General features: G+C 41.8%; 1 protein-coding gene across 2 annotated transcripts; it reads right to left on the minus strand.

The window, feature by feature from the left end:
• Positions 1-204: 204 nt before the first annotated feature.
• Positions 205-10,319, minus strand: LOC100196560 (ras-related nuclear protein). Of its 2 annotated transcripts, none has more exons than XM_014195196.3 (7): positions 10,205-10,319; positions 8,318-8,357; positions 6,424-6,508; positions 5,677-5,802; positions 5,283-5,470; positions 727-897; positions 205-532 (listed from the first exon to the last, which is right to left on the minus strand). In XM_014195196.3, the coding sequence occupies exons 2-7, from the start codon at positions 8,342-8,344 to the stop codon at positions 488-490; spliced, it is 642 nt and encodes a 213-aa protein (XP_014050671.2). In that variant the 5' UTR covers positions 8,345-8,357; positions 10,205-10,319; the 3' UTR covers positions 205-487.
• Between the last annotated feature and the right edge of the window lie 1,045 nt (positions 10,320-11,364).

Consider the following 11,364-nt stretch of genomic DNA (forward strand, 5'->3'; position numbering starts at 1 on the left):
TGTACAAATGGATTATTGTATTTACTATACAACTGTTGTGGAACTTGGACATTTTCATTCCCCGTCAACCACACCACAGCCACCTCTGTAGAATAAAATGCTGTCAAACATCAATCAGGTAGACCCGAAGCAAGTGAAATGTAATTTTTGCTAAATTCCAGTCACACACCGATTCTGTTCACATGAATTGACACAGCAGCTAGATTGTATTCGAAAACGTTTTATTTTTGATTTAGTGTGATTTCATATCACCCTTAGTCAGTATAGTACAGCGAGCGTACAAAGTCTTTTGAGTAATGCCTACTTTCAGCAGTCTAAACTTCTACTCCTGTTTGTCTCTACTGAAAGCTTCACGCTACCAGACACACATTTTCAGTTTGAAACACAAAAACAAAACATTGGGGAAGGCTTTTACAATTAAAGGTCAAGGGTTAAGGTCAGCAATAGGGCACGCTCTCAGAACACTGGAGGCCAGCAAGGTCACAGGTTAAAGGTCGTCGTCTTCATCTGGAAGAGCAGTTTCTGCGGCAACCTGGAGGCATGAGGAAAATGTATCACCTGTAATACTAAATACTTGTATGCAAGTTCCTGATGTAAATAAAAACAATTAAAATAAATAACACTTCAAACACTGATCCAGCCTGTGTGTGTGTACGGTGTATAGCGTGTGTGACTTCTGCATGTGTGTGTGTTCTGCATGCGTGTCATCTGCATGCGTGTACGCACTTTAAGGTCATTCTCGTACTGCGCGGCCAGGGAGGCGTCCATGACGACCTCCGGGGGGGCGAGGGCTGGCATCTCCACAAACTCTAGGTTGGGGTCTCCTACCAGCTTCCTGGCCAGCCACAGGAAGGGCTTTTCAAAGTTGTAGTTACTCTTGGCTGAGATGTCGTAGTACTGATGGGGAAGTGGAGAGTCAGTCAATTAGGTATGGTCATCTCTATCCAGGCTCTCTCTCGCTCTCTCATTCTTTCACTCACACTCAAAGGGTTTTTCTTTATTTTTACTATTTTCTACAATTTAGAGTAGTTTAGACATCAAAACTATGAAATAACACATACGGAATCATGGAGTAACCAAAATAATACATTTGATATTCTTCAACGTAGCCACCCTTTTCCTTGATGACAGCTTAGCACACTCTTGGCGTTCTCTCAACCAGCTTCATGAGGTAGTCACCTGGAAGGCTTTTCCAACAGTCTTGAAGGAGTTCCCACATATGCTGAGCACTTGTTGGCTGCTTTTCCTTCACTCTGCAGTCCAACTCATACCAAACCATCTCAATTGGGTTGAGGTCGGGTGATTGTGATTCGCTTTGCTTATTTGAGCTGTTCTTGCCATAATATGGACTTGGTATTTTACCAAATAGGGTTATCTTCCACATACCACACCTAGCTTGTCACAACACAACTGATTGGCTCATTAAGGAAAATAATTCCACAAATTAACTTAACAAGGCACACCTGTTAATTGAAATGCATTCCAGGTGGCTACCTCATGAAGCTGGTTGAGAGAATGCCAAGAGTGTGCAAAGTTGTCATCAAGGCAAAGAGTGGCTACTTTGATGAACCTCAAATATAAAATAAAATACGTTTTTGGTTACTACATGATTCCATATGTGTTATTTCATAGTTGTGATGTCTTCACTATTATTCTACAATGTAGAATATAGTAAAAATAAAGAAAACCCCTTGAATGAGATTGTGTCCAAACTATCTAATCAAATCTATTTTAGCTATTTAAATGCTATTTTAGCTCTCCCATCTAAAAAAAGGAACCAAGGAAGGGAGAAACACTGCAGACACAGCACTCCAGCTGAGGCATACAGTTGAAGTTGGAAGTTTACATAAACTGAGTTTAAATGTATTTGGCTAAGGCGTTTCACAATTCCTGACATTTAATCCTAGTAAAAAAATCCTGTCTTAGGTCAGTTAGGATCCCCACTTTATTTTAAGAATGTGAAATGTCAGAATAATAGTATACAGTATGATTTATTTCAGCTTTTATTTCTTACATCACATTCCCAGTGGGTCAGAAGTTTACATACACTCAATTAGTATTTGGTAGCATTGCCTTTAAATTGTTTAACTTGGGTCAAACGTGTCGGGTAGCATTCCACAACCTTCCCACAATAAGTTGGGTGAATTTTGGCCTATTCCTCCTGACAGAGCTGGTGTAACTGAGTCAGGTTTGTAGGGCTCCTTGCTCGCACACACTTTTTCAGTTCTGCCCACAAATGTTCTATGGGATTGAGGTCAGGGCTTTGTGATGGCCACTCCAATACCTTGACTTTGTTGTCCTTAAGCCATTTTGCCACAATTTTGGAAGTATGCTTGGGGTCATTGTCCATTTGGAAGACCCATTTGTTACCAAGCTTTAACTTCCTGACTGATGTCTTGAGATGTTGCTTCAATATATCCACATAATGTTCCTCCCTCATGATGCCATCTATTTTGTGAAGTGCACCAGTCCCTCCTGCAGCAAAGCACCCCCACAACATGATGCTACCACCCCCGTGCTTCACGGTTGGGATGGTGTTCTTCTGCTTGCAAGCGTCCCCCTTTTTCCTCCAAACATAACGATGGTCATTATGGCCAAACAGTTCTATTTTTGTTTCATCAGACCTGAGGACATTTCTCCAAAAAGTATGGTCTTTGTCCCCATGTGCAGTTGCAAACCGTAGTCTGGCTTTTTTATGGCGGTTTTGGAGCAGTGGCTTCTTCCTTGCTGAGAGGCCTTTCAGGTTATGTCGATATAGGACTCGTTTCGCTGAGAGGCACTGAGTTTGAAGAGGCACTGAGTTTGAAGGTAGGCCTTGAAATACATCCACAGGTACACCTCTAAATGACTCAAATTATGTCAATTAGCCTATCAGAAGCTTCTAAAGCCTTGACAATTTTCTGGAATTTTCCTAGCTGTTTAAAGGCACAGTCAACTTAGTGTATGTAAACTTCTGACCCACTGGAATTGTGATACAGGGAATTATAAGTTAAATAATCTGTCTGTAAGCAATTGTTGGAAAAATTACTTGTGTCATGCACAAAGTAGATGTCCTAACCGACTTGCCAAAACTATAGTTTGTTATCAAGAAATGTGGTTGAAAAACGACTTTTAATGACTCCAACCTAAGTGTATGTAAACTTCTGACTGCAATTGTATATACTTGTAGAGACTTTTTTTTACCTGTCAGCTAACACACCTACAGTGGGGGGAAAAAAGTATTTGATCCCCTGCTGATTTTGTACATTTGCCCACTGACAAAGAAAGGATCAGTCTATAATTTTAATGGTAGGTTTATTTGAACAGTGAGAGACAGAATAACAACAAAAATATCCAGAAAAATGCATGCCAGAAATGTTATAAATTGATTTTCATTTTAATGAGGGAAATAAGTATTTGACCCCCTCTCAATCAGAAAGATTTCTGGCTCCCAGGTGTCTTTTATACAGGTAACGAGCTGAGATTAGGAGCACACTCTTAAAAGGAAGTGCTCCTAACCGCAGCTTGTTACCTGTAAAAAAGACACCTGTCCACAGAAGCAATCAATCAGATTCCAAACTCTCCCCCATGGCCAAGACCAAAGAGCTCTCCAAGGATGTCAGGGACAAGATTGTAGACCTATACAAGGCTGGAATGGGCTACAAGACCATCGCCAAGCAGCTTGGTGCGAAGGTGACAACAGTTGGTGCGATTATTCGCAAATGGAAGAAACACAAAAGAACTGTCAATCTCCCTCGGCCTGGGGCTCCATGCAAGATCTCACCTCGTGGAGTTGCAATGACCATAAGAACGGTGAGGAATCAGCCCAGAACACACGGGAGGATCTTGTCAATGACTCAAGGCAGCTGGGACCATAGTCACCAAGAAAACAGTTGGTAACACACTATGCCATGAAGGACTGAAATCCTGCAGCGCCCGCAAGGTCCCCCTGCTCAAGAAAGCACATATACATGCCTGTCTGAAGTTTGCCAATGAACATCTGAATGATTCAGAGGACAACTGGGTGAAAGTGTTGTGGTCAGATGAGACCAAAATGGAGCACTTTGGCATCAACTCAACTCGCCGTGTTTGGAGGAGAAGGAATGCTGCCTATGACCCAAGAACACCATCAAACATGGAGGTGGAAACATTATGCTTTGGGGGTGTTTTTCTGCGAAGGGGACATGACAACTTCACCGCATCAAAGGGACGATGGACAGGGCCATGTACCGTCAAATCTTGGGTGAGAACCTCCTTCCCTCAGCCAGGGCATTTAAAATGGGTCGTGGATGGGTATTCCAGCATGACAATGACCCAAAACACACGGCCAAGGCAACAAAGGAGTGGCTCAAGAAGAAGCACATTAACCTGTTGGGTCTAGGGGGCAGCATTTGCACGTCTGGATAAAAAAAATGTACCCGATTTAATCTGGTTACTAATCCTACCCAGTAACTAGAATATGCATATACTTATTATATATGGATAGAAAACACTCTAAAGTTTCCAAAACTGTTTGAATGGTGTCTGTGAGTATAACAGAACTCATTTGGCAGGCAAAACCCTGAGACATTTTCTGACAGGAAGTGGATACCTGATGTGTTGTATTGACTTTAAACCTATCCCATTGAAAAACACAGGGGTTTAGGAATATTTTGGCACTTCCTATTGCTTCCACTAGATGTCACCAGCCTTTACAAAGTGTTTTGAGTCTTCTGGAGGGAGATCTGACCGAACAAGAGCCATGGAACGGTGATGTCCCATTAGACACCTGGCGCGCTAGTTCATGTTGGGTACCCTCGTTCCAATACTTAAGGTCCTGGAGTGGCCTAGCCAGTCTCCAGACCTTAATCCCATAGACAATCTGAGGAGGGAGCTGAAGGTTCGAGTTGCCAAACGTCAGCCTTGAAACTTTAATGACTTGGAGAAGATCTGCAAAGAGGAGTGGGACAAAATCCCTCCTGAGATGTGTGCAAACCTGGTGGCCAACTACAAGAAACGTCTGACCTCTGATTGCCAACAAGGGTTTTGCCACCAAGTACTAAGTCATGTTTTGCAGAGGGGTCAAATACTTATTTCCCTCATTAAAATGTAAATCATTTTATAACATTTTTGACATGCGTTTTTCTGGATTTTTTTGTTGTTATTCTGTCTCTCACTGTTCAAATATACCTACTATTAAAATTATAGACTGATCATTTCTTTGTAAGTGGGCAAACGTACAAAATCAGCAGGGGATCAAATACTCCCCCCCCCCCCCCCACTGTATCTTAACATGTGCGTCGGGCTGGCGTTGCCACGGTTACCTGAAGGTTCTTCTTGCGGTGGAACACGATGCTCTTGGCTTTGACCTTCCTGTCCTTGATGTCCACCTTGTTTCCGCACAGGACTATGGGTATGTTCTCGCAGACGCGCACCAGGTCGCGGTGCCAGTTGGGCACGTTCTTGTAGGTGACGCGAGATGTGACGTCGAACATGATGATCGCACACTGGGCTGGAGAGAGATAGGGGAGAGAAGAGTGGAAGGGGGAGAGTAATTGTGTGTATCAGATAATCGGTAAATGTGTGGTGCCCGTACCCATCCGAGTCATTTTGCACCAGAGGGTAAGATTGTGTAGAGATCTGAGGACAGGATGTGACCTACTCTGTATATACTACAATACAATACACAGACATGTGACCCACACAAACGTGACGTACCCTGTATGTAGTAGCCATCTCTGAGCCCTCCAAACTTCTCCTGGCCGGCTGTGTCCCAGACGTTGTACTTGATGGTCCCTCGAGTGGTGTGGAAGACCAAGGGGTGCACCTCTACTCCCAGAGTCGCTACAGGGGGAAGAGGGGGAGCGAGGGGCAGGTCAGCCATGGTTCAGGGATCTAGAACAGTTTAAACTCTTGTATGGATTGCTTTTTTTAAATCACGCTACCCACCTAGCTAAAGTTAGCCACAATAAATTGTAATTCGTAACATATACGCATCGCAAATTACATATACGAATTACAATTCGTATCATATCATGCGAAATGGATGACGGACATCCACAAATTCATTTCCTTCCCTTACGAAACGTAACATAGCCTACCAAAGGGAAAGAGACAAATGTGCATTTACTATGTTACGTCTACCCCAGAGTCCAGGTTGAAAAACAATGATGAAGCCTAGTATCCAAGACAGTCAGAAACTGCTTTTCCACATTGGCTAGCTAAACTCATGCGCAGAAACACGTCAGAGTCTTTTTTTGTCTACAATTATAAAGTTAGCCTGCAAACTAAATTTCCCTCAGGAGAGAATTAAGTCAGATTATTGATTGAATGTATGGTGGTGTTATGAAGGAGAAGAAGAAGGAGAAGAAACAGAAGACGAAAAAGAAGGGGTATGTAAAGCTGAGAGAGAGAGAGAGAGAGAGAGAGGGGGACTGAGGACTGTCTGGACTCTAAGAAACTCACCAACGTATTTCTTTTCAAACTCTCCCGTTAAATGCCTCTTCACGAAGGTGGTTTTTCCTGTGCCTCCATCTCCGCACAACACGAGCTGAAACACGGACAGTAATTAAAAGAACACATTGGTAAAAAGGAATAGCAACTAAACACCAATGTAGTACTGGTTAGTGCTAAACGAAGGAACAATTCCAACCCAAAGTGTGTATCCCAAATGACACCTATATACAGTGGCAAGAAAAAGTATGTGAACCCTTTGGAATTACCTGGATTGCTGCATAAATTGGTCATAAAATTTGATCTGATCTTCATCTAAGTCACAACAATAGACAAACACATTTCTGCTTAACTAATAACAAACAATTATACGTTTTCATGTCTTTATTGAACACACCGTGTAAACATTCACAGTGCAGGGTGGGAAAGGTATGTGAACCCTTGGATTTAATAACTGGTTGACCATTCTTTGGCAGCAATAACCTCAACCAAACGTTTTCTGTAGTTGCGTATCAGACCTGCACAATGGTCAGGAGGAATTTGACCATTCCTCTTTACAAAACTGTTTCAGTTCAACAATATTCTTGGGATGTCTGGTGTGAACCACTCGAGGTCATGCAACAGCATCTCAATCGGGTTGAGGTCAGGACTATGACTCCAGAAGGCGTATTTTCTTCTGTTGATTTATTTCTGTGTTTTGGGTCGTTGTCCTGTTGCATCACCCAACTTCTGTTGCACTTCAATTGGCAGACAGAGCCTTACATTCTCCTACAAAATGTCTTGATAAACATGGGAATTCCTTTTTCCGTCAATGATAGCAAGCATGTCCAGGCCCTGAGGCAGCCCCAAACCATGATGCTCCCTCCACCATATTTTACAGTTGGGATGAGGTTTTGATGTTGGTGTGCAGTGCCTTTTTTTCTCCAGACATAGTGTTGTGTGTTCCTTCCTTCCAAACAACTCAACTTTAGTTTCATCTGTCCACAGCATATTTTGCCAGTAGCGCTGTGGAACATCCAGGTGCTCTTTTGCAAACTTAAGACTTGCAGCAATGTTTTTTTTGGACAGCAGTGGCTTCTTCCGTGGTGTCCTCCCATGAAAACCATTCTTGTTTAGTGTTTTAAGTATCGTAGACTCATCAACACAGATGTTAGCATGTTCCAGAGATTTCTGTAAGTCTTTAGCTGACACTCTAGGATTCTTCTTAATCTCATTGAGCATTCTGCGCTGTTCTCTTGCAGTCATCTTTGTAGGACGGCCACTCCTAGGGAGAGTAGCAACAGTGCTGAACTTTCTCCATTTATAGACAATTTGTCTTACCGTGGACTGATGAACATCAAGGCTTTTAGAGATACTTTTGTAACCCTTTCCAGCTTTATCCAAGTCATCAATTCTTAATCTTAGGTCTTCTGAGATCTCTTTTGTTCAAGGCCTAGTTCACATCAGGCAATGCTTAATGTGAATAGAAAACTCACATTTTGTGAGTGTTTTTTAGATTGCAGAGCAGCTCTAACCAACATCTCCAACCTTGTCTCATTGATTGGACTCCAGTTTAGCTGACTCCAATTATCTTTTGGAGAAGTCATTAACCTAGGGGTTCACATACTTTTCCCAACCTACACTGTGAATGTTTAAATTATGTATTCAATATAGACAAGAAAAATACAATAACGTGTGTGTTATTAGTTTAAGCACACTGTGTTTGTCCATTGTTGTAACAAAGGAAGTTCAGATAAAAAAATGTAACAATTTATGTAGAAATCCAGGTAATTCCAAAGGGTTCGCATACTTTTTCTTGCAACTGTAGGTCTAGTACACTACTTTTGATCAGAGCCCTATGGGCCATGGTCAAAAGTTGTGCACTATATAGGGAGTAGGGTGCCATAAGTCACAGTCAAAGACTCACCTTAAACTGTACATCTGGTTCTGCCATAGCAGTATGTTCTCTGTGTTGGTGATTATACGATGAAATAAGAGGAGAAGAAGAACAGGTTAATAATGGGCAGTGTTTGTGTCCAAATGGCACCCTTTTCACTTTATAGTGCACTACTTTGACTAGAGACCATAGGGCTCTGCTCAAAATACAGTATCAATCATCAATAGAGGAAGCCACAAGGGGTGCTGCTGGTGTGATGTGGCTTCACAACAATACCTGCCAAAAGTGACTTCAGACACCATGTCCTATTAGTGTTAACTACTTGAGTAATTCCCATATTATTCAGTTATTGATGCTTGGTTGACATGACTGTCTTGGCACTAGGAAAGCAATATGAATGTGTTTTGTTTTGGACATGGTGGAGAGAAGCTGAAAAACCAGCCTGGTCTCAGACTAGGCGTAACATAGTAAAAATACATCCAGGCCACTCAAATTAGTGTGATACGTATGGCATGGTTAATAAGACAAAGTTACTTAAGGCAAACACGAAAGGAGGTTGGTTGGTCGTTGTGGATGGGTAGGTGCATAACGCAAACGTCTAGCAACCCAAAAGTTGAGCGTTCGAATCTCATCGTGGACAAATTTAGCATTTTAGGAAACACTTACTACTTTGCAACTACTTAGCATGTTAGGTTTAGGGGAAGGTTTAGCTAACTCATAAACTTAACCCTAACCATAAACCCCTAACTAATGTTAGCCATCTGACGAACGTTTGCTACCTAGATAAAGTTAGCCACAATACATTGTAATTCGTCGCATATACGCATTGCAAATTACATATACAAATTGTAATTAATAACATATCATGCGAAATGGATGACAGACATCCACAAATTCATTTCCTTCCCTTACGAAATGTAACATATCCTACCAAAGGAAAGGAGACAAATGTACATTTACTATGTTACGTCTACCCCAGAGTCCAGGTTGAAAAACAATGACGAAGCCTAGTATCCAAGACAGTCAGAAACTGCTTTTCCAATAGAAATCCCAGATGACGCTATTAGGCGATGTCATGGCGACGTTGGCTAGCTAAACTCACGTGCAGAAACACGTCATCGTGTCTTTTTGTCAACAATTATAATTTGCATAGAAAATATACTTGACAAAAATATAAACGCAACATGCAAAAATGTCAACGATTTTACTGAGTTACAGTTCATATATGTAAATCAGTCAATGTTTATAACACCTTGACCCCCCCCCAATACAGACATTTAGATTAAAGAAAAATCCACACGTCATACGAATACAAATGTTGTCTATATTTAGAAAATATCCATTATATCTACCGTTTCAATAACTTTATTTGCAACATTGCGTTTGTCGAATAAACCTGGGCCAATGGAATCCTGCCTAATGGAAGTGGTCCAACTGTACACACCGTATTGCTGCAGTTATAGCGTGCTATAGTTTCAGCACATGTGCAATGCAATTGGAAGTCCAGTCAACCAGCCTACCCCCATATTTAGCGAGCTACAGCAATTTTTCATGAGGCTTCGCGTTACACATGGTCCAGTAGCTAATCATTTGTTTTTACGAAAATGTACCAAAACAAAAGTGTTGTATTAACAACTTTGCATGACACACTGAAATTGCAGCTCGAGTGTAAACAAGTTGATATGCTAGCTATCTCTAGCTCGCGCCACTGGGAACCAATGTCTTCTGACTATGCTAACAAGCTATCAAACGTTAGCTAGCTAACATTAGACAGCTAAACTTTGTTTAGGACAAGACATGAGTGTCAGCACAATACAATAACTCTAATCCTGTATTCAGATATTTGAATTGATGTCTGTGTTTTGACATGGCAGAGTAAATGGATCATATTTTCTAAACTCTTACGTCCACACTTACCCCCACGGTTTCGGATGGAATAGCTAGCTAGGCGCTAAAGGTGCTATGGGCCTTCAAGCACCTTCGATGAATTTGGCTAATGTGTGTGACGTTTTTTGGTTGCCTGTATCACGTGATCTCTGACATGGTTGCGAGAGAAGGTTGTTGAGGTTTTTAATCAAAGACAGTACAATATGAATATAGGCAGAAACTGCTTCTCCGATAGACGGGTTGGTTGTTTAGCAACAAACCTGACAGGTGCACAACTATGGGGCAAAACAGACGGGGTTGGCTTAGATTGATGACAACATGTAAACTACACCGAGTGAGTATATAAAACATCCGGAACACCTCTTCCGATTACAGACTATCCAGGTGAAAGCTATGATCCCTTATTGATGTCACCTGTTAAATCCATTTCAATCAGTGTAGATGAAAGGAAGGAGGCAGGTTAAAGAAGGATTTTTTAAGCTTAAGCCTTGCAACATGCATTGTGTGTGTGTGTGTGTGTGTGTGTGTGTGTGTGTGTGTGTGTGTGTGTGTGCGCGCGCCATTCAGAGTGTGAATGGGCAATAGAAAAGATTTAAGTGTCTTTGAACAGGGTATGGTAGTAGGTGCCAGGTACACTGGTTTGAGTGCATCAAGAACTGCAACGCTGCTTGGTTTTCACGCTCAGTTTCCTGTGCGTATGAAGAATGGTCCACGACCCGAAGAACATCCAGCCAATTTGACACAACTTTGGGAATTATTGGAGTCAACATCGGCCAACATCTCTGTGGAAAGCTTTTGACACCTTGTAGAGTCCATGCCCAATGAATTGAGGCTGTTCTGAGAGCAAAGGGGGGGGGAGGTCAAACTCATAAGGAGGGTGTCCCTAATGTTTTGTACACTGTATTCAATGAGCACTTGTCTCTCAAATACATAATTATGTTTAGAAAATGTAAATTTTTATTTCACCTTTATTTAACCAGGTAGGCCAGTTGAGAACAAGTTCTCATTTACAACTGCGACCTGGCCAAGATAAAGCAAAGCTGTGCGACAAAAACAACATCACAGAGTTACACATGGGATAAACAAAGGTACAGTCAAGTAGAGATACTGGGGTGCAAAAGTGCCAAAAAAATAAATAACAGTATGGGGATGAGGTAGTTGGGTTTGCTATTTACCGATACAGTGATCGG

Source organism: Salmo salar, chromosome 04, assembly GCF_965601325.2.
Source record: "Salmo salar chromosome 04, fSalSal1, whole genome shotgun sequence".
In the NCBI taxonomy this organism is placed as follows: Eukaryota; Metazoa; Chordata; class Actinopteri; order Salmoniformes; family Salmonidae; genus Salmo; species Salmo salar.